General features: G+C 42.2%; 1 protein-coding gene across 5 annotated transcripts; it reads right to left on the bottom strand.

Annotated features, from left to right (window-relative positions):
- Positions 1–203: 203 nt before the first annotated feature.
- Positions 204–12,423, bottom strand: YPEL5 (yippee like 5). Of its 5 annotated transcripts, XM_041424077.1 has the most exons (8): positions 12,304–12,417; positions 9,167–9,296; positions 9,004–9,068; positions 8,678–8,833; positions 7,814–7,912; positions 5,660–5,774; positions 3,936–4,108; positions 204–2,360 (listed from the first exon to the last, which is right to left on the bottom strand). In XM_041424077.1, the coding sequence occupies exons 7-8, from the start codon at positions 4,074–4,076 to the stop codon at positions 2,136–2,138; spliced, it is 366 nt and encodes a 121-aa protein (XP_041280011.1). In that variant the 5' UTR covers positions 4,077–4,108; positions 5,660–5,774; positions 7,814–7,912; positions 8,678–8,833; positions 9,004–9,068; positions 9,167–9,296; positions 12,304–12,417; the 3' UTR covers positions 204–2,135. The 5 variants fall into 5 exon arrangements, with proteins under 5 accessions (XP_041280011.1, XP_041280009.1, XP_041280010.1 ...); XM_041424075.1 differs by lacking the exon at positions 5,660–5,774; XM_041424076.1 differs by lacking the exons at positions 5,660–5,774; positions 7,814–7,912.
- Between the last annotated feature and the right edge of the window lie 541 nt (positions 12,424–12,964).

Below are 12,964 nucleotides of genomic sequence, written 5' to 3'. Positions count from 1 at the left end.
TCAAGTGTCCAAGTGGTATGCATGAAGCTCTACTTGGCACCTTCCAAAATCAACAGAACTCTTTTACCACCTATACAGAAAGGGATGCTCGTCAACAGCTTGTCACTATGCTGCAGAAACTTAACACAAGGAATGAAAGATGGGTTATGCGATTTGGCTGGCAGACTCTATGACAATAACTCCAAAAGAACAGCAAAGATCAGTTCAGGACAAAACATACTTTATTGTACTGTAATGTCAGAAGTACAAGAAAAGTACTGCAGAGAACCATGCTAATGGCGCTTCCAGGGTCTGTGAAGGACAGAAGTACAAGATAATGGGGTACTACTGTACTCAGTGCAAAAACTGATTCATTTGAGGCACAAGTACACTATTGTTTAAGCAGCTTGATTCAAGCACAGCTCTGGTATGTGATCTACTCTGTTTTCTTTCTATGTGACATTTCTAGAACAAAGCTACCTTTACATGAAAGAGGCAGTAGATTCAAGTCAGGGGTGTCCAACTTACCACCTGGCAACCAAAAAAAAATACTCTGCATAGTCACGCCCCACATCTTAGTTTCAGATATGGAGCTGTGGCTAGAGAAGAAAAATTACTCTGAAAGGTCAGAACCCAGATCCATTTGGCTGGGTGGGTTCCCCTCCTTTCCTGCGTCTGTGGGTACCTTATTTCACATTGACCACAAATTATCCAATAAGAAAAAAAACCACAACCAACTCATATCTTGGATAAGAAATCAGACATATCTAACATTCAAATAAATTTCAGCCCTTGAGATCCTAACTTATGGCTTAAGACACAATGAAATTGTTTGGGCACCCTTGAGTTAAGTTAATGAAGAGCATTTTTGCTAAAAAAGGCAAGCAAGCTCGCTGTTTTAAACAGAGCTGACCTCTACAAGAACAAAGCAGGAATCCAAGTCACTAGTTACTACTAGGCTGACATATACTGCTGCCCAGAAAGATAAAAACATAACATCACAATGAAAACGTTCAACAAAGTTGAAAGATAAAGGTTTCAACACCAGAAGCAGCATTTGAAAACAAGCTGTTTAAGTTAATCTTTTCAAGAGATGCAGATTGCATAACTCTACGCATGAACAAACATGCTGGCAATCTTCTCCTTTTACACAGCAGCTGTGTTTAACATAGGAAGTTCTGGGTTTAAAGAAAGCTACTTGAAGAAGAATTAAGATTTGCAATTCCCTGTCTAACTTAATGAGATTAGTAGAGAAACGAAAAAAAAATTACTACTGAAACAGTAGTTTCTCAGTGGATCCCTATCATTACAAACACAGCCGGATTTGTAAGCAATGCAAGACTAAACAGACAGCTATTACTTTATATTATTACTATGCTCATAAGTTACATCTGTTAAAGTTAAAAAAAGCCAAGCAGTTTCACCCTATTTCAAGGATAGTTTCCAATCAACACCAGTTTACATGGTGAATGGGACTTCACGAATAAACAAGGAATGGTGACATCTTTGGGTCAAGAATGACAAGAAATAATGGGCTCTGTGCTACCAATCAACCTCAACAAGAATATGGCACATGGGCCAGCCCAAGCTGTACCAACACTGAACCTTTAGCACTCAGCACAAATTCGGATCTCTTCACTTTAGCTAGCAAACCAGGTGAAAAGGCTGGGTAAAAAAAACCCAAAAAAAACCAAAAACCTAACTAAAAACTTAAGCCAAAAGTTGGAATATATTTTTTTAAAAAATCTGTAGTTTTAAAATAACTTGATACTGACATCAGTTTGTGCAAACTAAAAAAAAAAACCAAAAACCTCATTGAATTTCTCTCCAACAAAAGACAAATCCTGCAAATATTTTCCTTTTAGCCCACTGTACCTTAAGATTCAATCTCAAATCTAACAGATGTAAATGAAAGAGAGAAGTTACAGCATCTGCACAACATTCTTTCTACAAACAGCTGCTGGAGGGAAAGTAAAATATAAAAGGAATAAAGAAAGTAAGGTTCCATCTGAAATAGTCTCACAATCTTTCCCACTTTGTAGTCCATGAATCCGACTCTGATGCTAAGGTGACAGTGTATGTAAGCAGATTTTTTTGTTGATTTTATTACATCGGAGTTTCAATTGAAGAGAACCTGAGAAGAGACTGGAGCCTCTTCAGGAATTGTCGGATGGAACGTGCTCCTCGAAGCCTTCGCTCTCCCGGACCAAGGCTCTTTCCAGGATAACGCGGCCTTCCTTGTAGCGCTGGCTGTCTTCAGTGGCAAACTCATAGATCCAGCCCAGCTTGCTGTTGCAGTTCTTGCAGCTCACGTCCCGCACCATGTGGCGGCCGGTGAGCATGACCCGATCCTGAACTTCACTGTACTGCAGATTGACCACCTGGGACAGACACACAGCACACGGGAACACAGCATTAGTGCCATGGGGAAACCTGCTAAATGACTAGCAGCACTTAGAAGGAAGAGCCTGTGGCACCACACACGAACTGAAAACTGCAGTGTAAAAAATCTCCTTTGTGAGAGAGAGGGTAACACCTTAAAGATGTGCTTCACAGTGATGTAAAACCCTCACATTTTAACTGAGAGACACGGATTGCTATCACAAAATATGCGAAAAGGGCTGTATTTAACTCTGTGTGAAAAGCTCCCAGTGAACATCTTGTAAATTTATATTAATCCAGTTGTAATGTATATAACCCATTTCTAGCAACTGATGTGATCACCAAGTCCCAGAACTCAGAAACAAAATATTAAAAGAGGTACTTTAAAAATCTTGCAGTGCTTTTGAAATAATTGCCTAAGAAAAAGCCAGGGTCAGTGGCTGAGAACGTAGACATGAAACATGCACCTCTTTGTGTGCTATATCAGCAGTTTAAATATACTTGCAACTTCTTTTGCAGCACCACCACAAAACCAGGATGTTTACTTCATTGAGAAGTTGATGTCAGAACCATACCGAAGCTGCTGATTTGCAGATTCTAAAAGATGGGACTATACTACTTCCTCAGCTTTGGACCTGACTGCTTCAAATGTACTGCTTCTGACTGCAGAAATGCAAAACCTCAAACTGCTGTAATTAAACCCCACAATTTAACATTAAAAAAAAAATCTGAACTCCAGGATCCAGACCTTATTGGGTGAGGAAGAAATCTCTCAGTACTGATAAGATTCAGGATATCAGAAGTCCCAGAGCAAAACATAGTTAAGACACTACTGATGCCGATGCCTCTATCAACTCTGCCCATGGCCAAATGGCTTAGAAGAAAAAAAAAAAAAACCAACTAAAATACACCAAGCATTATATGACCAGAAACTTTGTGAGAAAGCAAAGGACAATCACAGTTTTTTTCAATTAATCTAATGGACAAGTCTTTATGCAAGGTTAATAAATAATCCTACAATTCACTCAAAAATTTTGACTTCTGTATTTTGATCCATTGAATTGAATCAAGTAAAAACTCTTAAACTAAACCAGAGTATTACTGCCTGTAAAAAACACTGTGATTGATTGTGGCAACCTAAGTTGCCCAACTACTGTTACATTAAATGCATCTCAGAAATCAAACAAAATATTATCTAGACTTTTTTTAACTGCATAAAAGTGAAAAAACCTTTGGAACCCTTTGACAGACACCAGATACTCTCAGAGTGAATTTGAGGTTCATATTACAGAACTCTATGAAGTTAAAACTCCATCAATTTTGGCCTGAGGCCTCTACATACACAGTCTTCTTTACAATCTTTCAGTATTTCAGACAAAACTAATTTAGCTAAGTTTCCCAACAACACTAAATGTCAAATTTGACTTCAAAGACAGAAAAAAAATAAAAATAAAAGTTCAAATAGTAATTACGCAACACTTTAGCCAAGAAGTTTTTTTGCTCTCATGACAGATTCATATCCCACAAACTCATTTTTCAAAAGTAAACAGCAGTTCCTCCAGCTTCTTACCAACCTTGTTAAAAAGAAAGGCCCTTCCTGTGGCCCCTGTAAAGCGAGTGGAGATGAGCTCGGAGCGGTTGGTCAGGATCGTGTCACAGTTTGCACAGGAGAACAGGCGAGTGCCACCAATATGATCCAAAAAAATTCTTCCCATTTTTAGAACTTATGTAAGTTTATACCCAAGACCTGAAAGCAAAAAGAAACATCATGTAAAAAAAGCATTACAGCAAAAAAATTGAAACTCCCAAACATCCCACATATATGGCAGGATATTGTTCAAACCAATTCAGCTAACGATTGCTCACAGTCATTCCTCTGGTGGTGAACTGCTGAACTTAGATCTGCCTTCACCCTCTCATCAAGACAAGTTATTTCCCGAAGTGACCATTTTACCAACAAGATGACTTAAATACAAACTAACATTACAATAAATGAGAAAAACACAAACTGAAACCTTTAAAATACAGTTCAATCTTTTGCAGACCCCCTACTGGCCCCTACTTAAACTCAGAAGCTTCCACTTCCTTTAACACAAAACTGAAACATTATTTCAGTACATTCCCAACAACTCACTCATCTTAGTCAGCACTAAGAAATGAAGCACTGAGAATTACACTGAGTCATCAAGACAATTATAGCTTAATTTTCCCAAGTCACCCCCACCTTTCATAATACATATTTATTATGTCACTTCCCCATAGCTTTGTACAATTTATGACACACGATCACACAACACCACCACTCAGAATGTTGGTATAGCACCCTGGCTGCTGTATTTGACTTGACACTTCTTTGTTTCATATACACTCCAACATAGGAAAGGTTTGGATGCTATTTCACATAATAAACAATCCACCCAGTCTTTACACCAGACAGTTCTATACACAAATGTTGAAAGTTGTCTAATCCAAATATAAAATACTGTGTCATTTATCCAAGGTATTTCCAAAGCCTCACCACTAAAATACCTCAGCAACTCCAATGAGAAAAAAACAGAGCTTAAAAACTTTACAGCAGATGACCTGCAATGCCTGATATATCAGCCTCTTCACTGCTAGGGAAAATTGAAGTGTCTCACCAACTTCACACTAACTAACATAAATTACTCAAAGTTAACTAGTGAGTAGGCACAGAATATATAGCCAAAAACTTAAATCACGAAGGATGATGTAACATGACAAAGGAATTGAATGATGATGTTATTTCCCTTTCAACTGCAGAAGTTTTATGACTAAATTTCTACAGTTAAACAAGTTAAATGTACCTCCATTTTTGCTTCAGATGTGGAATCAGAAAAATGTATTGTCCCTGCTTTTGTCATGCAGAGCAATGCAAAGTAAATCTGACACACTGCAACATTAGAATTGTGTGGGTTTTACTTTTCAGAGCAGGAGACTGTGCTGTTCATAGAGAAGTCAATCAAATTTTGTGCTCATCTAATTGAATATTCTAAGTCAAACACCATTAAGAAGCACAAATACATAATTTAAACTCATTTAAAGGTTTAGGGGATCAGTTTTTTAAAGCCTGCTCTTAACATGCACAAAGCAAATGGACTAAAACTTGCACCTGCACACACAGAGCTTAACAGATCATTTTTACATCTAAAAATCAGAAGTCACTGACATAATGATTTTTTTTCCAATTGCTTTATTTCACACTTTGTTTTCTTAAAATGTGAGGCAATAAAAAGGGTTCCTTATATTGAACAGAGAGATTTTAGCTCAGATTCCTTACCTTTAGATTTTTCAAACTACTATTAATCTTCTGCATCCCATCTGAAGGATACATAAAAATCAAAAGCAATGTCATGACTCTTCCTGTTAAAGGTGATATAATATCCATTTCTCTTCTTCAAAGAATAAATAAAACAGGTCTGAGTGTTAGAAGTGTGATTCCACTCAAAATACAGAAAGTATTTTTATTTAGATTTCTCTAAGCTTTATACCTTTCTAATATGTCTTTATCTTTCCCAGCAACCAAAGGCAAAAAAAAATATATGAATAGTGACAGAATGAAGGAAAATCAACAGACAATAAGTGTGAATAAACAAGTATCAGTAAAAGTCTCTAGCCACAAAAAGAAACCACAAATACAAGCAACTAAGGCAATTGTAACAGATATGCCCATAAGGCACTTGGCCTAAGTCCATGTGCCATCCTTCCTAATTTTGGATAATGTTGTTGTATTTGTGCTGATTGTATTGTGGATTCAAAGCAATTAACTGATCATAAGTTACAGTAAATGTGGAATTAGCATCCAAAGGGGTATTTCTTTCAGAGTAAACACAATGCCCACCCTGCCAGTACTTTTAGAAGGTAACATAACATAAATCCAAACCAAGAGCAACACCAACACAGAGCTTGGTGTCCAGAACAGATCCTTTACACAGACTGACCCTGTGCAGCATGACATTTTGAAAAATGCACCTAAACACTTGAAATGCAAGTGCATCACCTTCCTAAAGTCATAATTCAGGTCAGTGCCCTCAGAAAAACAATAGCCCAGAGACATTAAAAATGGAAATTAAATACTTCAAAAGCAAGCACAAGTGCAATTCTAACAAGCAAGTTAGAAGTCATATCAACATACAAATATATTTCTTCTGGATATGGCATTATAACATTGACTGAAGTCTTGAGTCCCAAAGACCTCAAAAGTTAAAATAAATGCATAAATAAATATATTCAAAGGGTGAAAAATCTGCCTACTAATATAAGGCCTAAAATCCTCACTTATTTATGTCACCTTAAAGAGGTGAAAGTAACCAAAAGTCACAGCAGAACCTAACAAATCAACTGGTACCAGAACACATTTTTTCAGAATACAGTGCATAAAGAATCTATATTCTTGAAATAATACACATTAAAAAAATTTAGACAATTTTTTAAATTCTACAGTCCACAGTGTAACAGTCAAAACAATGTAGATTTTGTGTATGTTTTCTTATGAAACTACTAAAATACTGTAAGGTTACCAGAGTGTCTAACTTTTTCAAAGTAGCCTCTACACTTAACTACCACCTGGTAGACTTCAGTCAAAATACACAGCAGGCTACAGCTACCGCTGACCTCAGTTTTGATTGCTGAATTCACTGAATTTGTAAGGGCCCAGCTGAAGCACCATAAAACTAGTCACCTTACATTAGTCTTTATGTTACTGCTCACAGTAGTAAAAAGTAGGTAAAAAATACAAAATGACTGCTAGTAATGCAGACTTAAAATGCCACACTTTATCATGGATATCTGAAAAACCTAACATGGAAATTTTGCTTTTTCCTCTCTTGTAAAATAGAGAAACTGATTTCAACTTGAAATAATTTCTCATTCTCCCCTTCCTTTTTCTTCCCCCAAGCTAAAAATACAGCATTCACTTATAAGACCAAATCAGAAGGTACTTGCTGTGGATAAAGACTCTCCTCTCCTTATGTAAGGACGCTGAATCCTGTAGGGTATACTTACTGCACACAGGAAAAAAAACAGAAGCACAACAGAACAAGGGAAAAGCAATTTTCCATTGCTCTCAGGCTCCTGCCCCTTACAAAACCAAGTGGTGTGTACAAAGTCACGCAAGTTAACTGTGCAGATTTCTTTCCCTATAGTTTCACTACCAATGGGAAAGGTGCAGGCGTCTATTTATGTTCACACATGCATAAATGATCTGAAAAAGCCACTTATAGGCAGCTTTGATAGGCAGTGGGAGGGCTCTCTTAAATGAGGAGAAACCACTGAACTGTGAAACATAAAAGCATTTCTAAAGCTTAAGATCCTCTAAACGGGGAGGAAAATACAGTAAGTGCACTTGGCCATTCATCCACTATTTACACTTAAAAACACAGAAGATAACTTCCACTAGTTCAGAGAACCAGTGAGGTTCCTTAGTGCTACTTACAGCTCCAGAAAGTGACACTATCCCACCAATTCCATCATGCTACCAGCAGAATTTTCCAAAGTAGTGGACCAGGATCTTGGTGATTCACAAAACCAAATGCTGAGGAAAGAACAGATTTTTTTTCTTTGGCCCATGATTGCACTTTTAAAATCAGCTAAGCATTCTTTACTGGGTATGTATCAGTGATGTAGTTCTAGCACTCCTGCCTTCATGCAAATTACCAAACACAAGTCATTATATTAAATAAATGGCTGCAATATAAGAAAGGCAGACTTATTTTCTTTCCTTAACGGGACATAAAGTATCTATTGCTTGTCAAATCTCTCCAGGTCCAAGAGAGGGGTGCTCCGTGAACTGAGAGACAATGACACTTCCATTATTCAGCACCCAGACCATCTTCCTGACAGGACCTTTAGGAGAGCAATCAATGACAGGTCATATTGCCTAGCAGGTCAGGCTGGCTGCCAGTGCATGACTGACAGTACATTATTCTGACATCACAAACCTTGATACCACTTCTCCATCTCTCTGTGAAAGACTTCCTCCCTGCATGCTTCTCCAAGTGAGTGCATGGACAGACAGGAAACACAGGCACTGTGGCTGAGTGCTATAATGTGTATTCCAAGAGCAGTAGCTCTCAAACTCCCCAAACACTTTCAGCGTTGATTTCAGCAACACTCAGCAAAAATAATAAAAGGGCTGATATTCAATATCTAAAATTTGACCACTGTCTGCACACACACCCAAAACCACCTGAAGCACCACTTGCTTGGTATTTAGACTACCTCATCTGCCTACCTTCACCATCAATAAAGAATGAAAAAGTAACACAAAGAATTATTTATTAACATCTTTTAAACTAACAGTCAGTGTTTTCTTGTCCTGGAATGCATCTCTTGAAGACAGAGGACCGTCAACACTTGGGAGAGTCAGCAAGCACTTTCTCTGTACACACTGGACTGTGGATATTTCACAGGAGGAGCCTCAGTGTTGCTTCAGCACCATCTACTGCATTCACATCTACAACAGAGAACAGCTGCTAGTTAAAGGACAAAAAACTGTGACCGCTCTCTTTCACCATTTTACCAACTGAAACCATTTTCTTTATGAGCAAATAAGCATTCTCTACCCTCTGATAAAGGGTTATGCATTCCTCTAAGCACACTGAAACATTCTCAAGATGTACTTACCCTGGAACCAGGCTGAAACTTCATCATGGCATCTCAGGAACTGGGCTTCACCTTCCTCTTCTCACCTCAGAGATGGACAAAAGAGGAAAGAGAACTCTTAGCACAGCTGCACAAGACCAAACATTAAAGAATCATAAAGGAAAAAATAAAACTTGTTCCTTACCTTCCCAGATTTCCCTGCTCACAGGTGAACATCCAAAAATACACATGTGGTCAGTCTCTTAGGAGGCTGGAGAGTCGATGTCGGCCACCAGCTTCTGTGACTGTCCAAGTAAACAAGGCCTGGCCTCTGCCTACATGCAGAATTGAAACCACCACATGTAGCCAAATGTGGAGAGAAGCTGAACTGGACCAGCATACTGTGCTCTTTAGAACCATCCATCTACTGCAGCAAGCATAGAAGAGAACTTAATACAGTCCAATGACAGAAGGGGCTTTGGCAAAGCCCAGCTGCAGGACACAGAACCCACCAACAACAGGCTCCTTGCAGGATGAAAACACCCTTGTGCAAGTTGCAGCAGTGTAATTTTGTATTGCAGGGTGCAGTAGTATCATTTCCTATTGCAAACTGCATTTTTTCTTAGGTAGGGCGAGGACTGCACTAGGACACTGGCATTTAAATTCGTTTATGTCATATTGGTGCTGTGAAACACTAATCCAGGGTACTTTGTTTCACATTTACAGAGAACAGAGGCACACAGATGGGTGTTTGTTTCTCATACAGCCCCCCTATCTCAGCATCTCCCACAGAGTAACTTAAGCCCTCACAATACTCTTGCTAGATAACATATAAAAGTATTAGTTTACAAATGGTATCAGACTCAAATTAATTTTCTTTCCCACCACTACACAGAGTCCAAAACCAGCAACTAGACCTGTCTTCATGCTTCTTCTTCCTTCATTTTCCTCCTTTCCCCTTCCTAATTACTCCACTGTTTTTAAGAAACCTGTATTTCCTTGTTTTGTAATAAATTTACTCTTACACTACTTAAGCAGTTGAGACAACTTTCATCTATGAATCCACTCTGCAACTTTCAGAAAGCTAAACTACACACTGTCTGTTTTCATCAGTATTAGTGCTGAAATGATACAAAACTTCATCCAAAGACATCACTAATTGATTTCATGATTTCATGAGTCATTAAAAATAAAATCCAATAAACAACCTTTTAAGAAACGGTGTAAAGACAAGCATCATCCAAACCAGGGACATCCAGCTGGCAGAAAGGGTGCTAATACACTAAGTGCATATCACCAAGAGAATTTTATATTAACTACAAAGGTCCTAAATGTAGGTAAGGGCTCCAAAATTAGAGATCACCTTGCTAACAAACATCCACAGTGTACAGGCATTTCAACCACACATTTAACAAGTAATTTTTAAGTTAATCTTGCTTAAGGGAATTACGTATTTCAGTAACAGCTGAGCAACCCAAGATTTCAACACAGGTCAAATGTCAGTAAACAAACATGAACCAATGACCTGACTTGGACAACACCCCTTCAAGCTTGTGATGATTACCATGTTAAATACAGACATATAAAAATGTGCACAGCTCTCAGTGTGTGACAAGTAACAAATACAGCTTGTTCTTGTCACCTTCTCTGTTGGGTTTCGAGATGCAGTTTCATTTGTCCTCACGCACTTGGCAACCACACTTGAAACTCACTCGTCATCATTAAAATCTATATACAAACAATAATCTCTAAGTAATTCTGTAACTACAGAAGTGAAAGTAGCAGCTGACAGAAGTCTCCACACTTTGAAGACCACTTTAGAAAAATTGAGCAGCACTTAAAAACTGACAGTTTCGTTTGTCACACACGGGACTTGAATTCAGCCATTCAGAAAGAGGCTCTATATAAAATATATAGGATTATATATTTATCAGTTACATACAGTCACGTGAGGCAATGTTTACAACTGGGGAGCAAGTTCCTTTCTTTCAGTCATAAACATTAGTTAAGATAATGGTTAATCTAGAGCCATCAGCTGCTGACATCAAGAGTTTTTGCGATACCACTTTCGAAAGAGCCCTGCCCTGTTTCTCTCTTGTAAGACCGTGTGTACTTGCTTTGTTATTCCCTCAATCTAACGCTAAACCCCTGTTTATTGTTTAAAGAAACCAAAGACAAATAATTTATTAAATTCTACGGCGATATCAGTCCAAAACACGGCCTTTATTCTTAAATAAACACGCTGGATTAATCTAATCTACATCTGCTTGCACAGGACAGCTGAGGGCTGTGCACAGAGTAACAAATGAAGCAGACGGACAACAGTCTTCACATTCATTTTTGCTTTGACTTAGAACCTTTCCCAAAGCGCCGGCAGAATATTTCTGGGATCCATATCCCAGAATATATCTGGGAATCCATACTTCCACGGGGAAAACCCCAAGCTCTAGCAGCCGAATGCGCCTCTGAGCCGCTGAGCGAGCCGCGAGCACCTCCACAAAGCAAACAAGCCCCACGGCCGGGTCGGTGACAGCTCCCCGCGGGAGGCACCTGTCCGCCGGGGACACCGGGCTGCTGCGCCGGCACCTCCGCCCGGGGAGAGAGCGGCGATGCGTCAGGCGGCGCCGCCGCCCCCCGTGCGACAGGGCAGGGCGGTTCAACCCCCGCGTAACCCCCGCGGCCGGGCCGGGGGCGGCGCTGCGGGGGCGCCGGTGCCGCTGCCGGTACCGATCCCGGTGCCGCGCACACACAAAGCCTCGTCCCGTCCCCCCCCCGCCGCCGCCGGGCGCTGCCGGGAGAGCAGGAGCCCTGACAACAAACAGCAGGAAACAGCTGACGGGGAGGCACCGCCACCGCCTCCGCCGCACCGAGGGGCCGTGCCCGGGGCCCACAGCCGCCCCCCATCCCCGAGCCGCCCCCGCTCCCGCACCGGGCCCGGCCCCGCGCCCACCCGCCCGGGGCTCCGCACAAGAACCGGCCCGAAAAGTTGCCCAGTGCCGGGCCGGGGGAGGAAGTTGTGTCGGCGGCGACGGGGAGGGGGGTGCTTGGTGCCGGCCCCCGCCGGGCAGGCTGGGCGGCGCTGGGAGACGCTGACGGAGAAGGGGACGCGGTGGGGGAAGGCCGGTGCTTTGTGGCGGCGCCGGGTAACGCACCGGGTCACGCACCGGGTCAGGCAGGGCCGACCACTGCCCCTTTCCGCGCCCGTCGCCGGACCGGAGCTCGCCCGGGGCTCTGCCGCGGCCCGACAGACACAGCGCCGCGGCGCGGCGGTCGCCACCTCCCCATCCAGCCGCCCTGGCCTCCCCTGGTAGCGCGGGGCGAGCGCGGCCCCCGCCCGGTTACCTGGCTGCGGGGAACAGCTGCGGCGGCCGCGGCTCCGTGCCCGGTGTCTCCCCCGCCCTCCACGGCCCCGGCGCTCCGGATCGGCCGCGCGGCTCCGCCCCGCCGTGGCCCCGCCCCGCCTGTCAATCAGCGCGGCAAGGCCCCGCCCCCGGTCCAGCCCATTCACTGCCGCGGAGGCTCCGCCCCTGCCGCCTCGCGCTCCGCCCCGCCCCGGGTCGCCTCACGGCCGCGCCCGACGGGGCACGCCGGGTCACGGAATCACGGAATTACAGAATGGCAGAATTACAGAGTTATAGAATTACGGAATCACAGAATCATCGAATCATCAAGGCTAGAAGAGAACTGTAATGTCATTTACTCTGATCGTCCACCTAGCACTACCACGGTAACCCCTAAATCACTACACCACACCACCCAACACCATGTCCAGAAACCTCTTGACCACCTTCAGGCATGGTGACCTCCCTGGACAACCTCTTGCAATTCCTCACCACCCTAACAATGGCAATCCGCTTAAGTGACAATCAGTTTAAGGCCATTTTCTCTGGTGGTGTCGCTGCAGACAGGTGGGAGCAGAGCAGCCCCCACCTCCCTGCAGCACCCTCTCAGGTAACTGCGGAGCAGTGGGCTCTCCTCCACGCTGAATAGCCCCAGCTCCCTC

The sequence above is a fragment of the Onychostruthus taczanowskii genome, unplaced genomic scaffold (assembly GCF_017590055.1).
Source record: "Onychostruthus taczanowskii isolate IOZ18803 unplaced genomic scaffold, ASM1759005v1 scaffold80, whole genome shotgun sequence".
Lineage (NCBI taxonomy): Eukaryota > Metazoa > Chordata > Aves > Passeriformes > Passeridae > Onychostruthus > Onychostruthus taczanowskii.
Note: the sequence above shows the minus strand (reverse complement) of the source record. Positions and strands in the feature narration are given on the sequence as shown.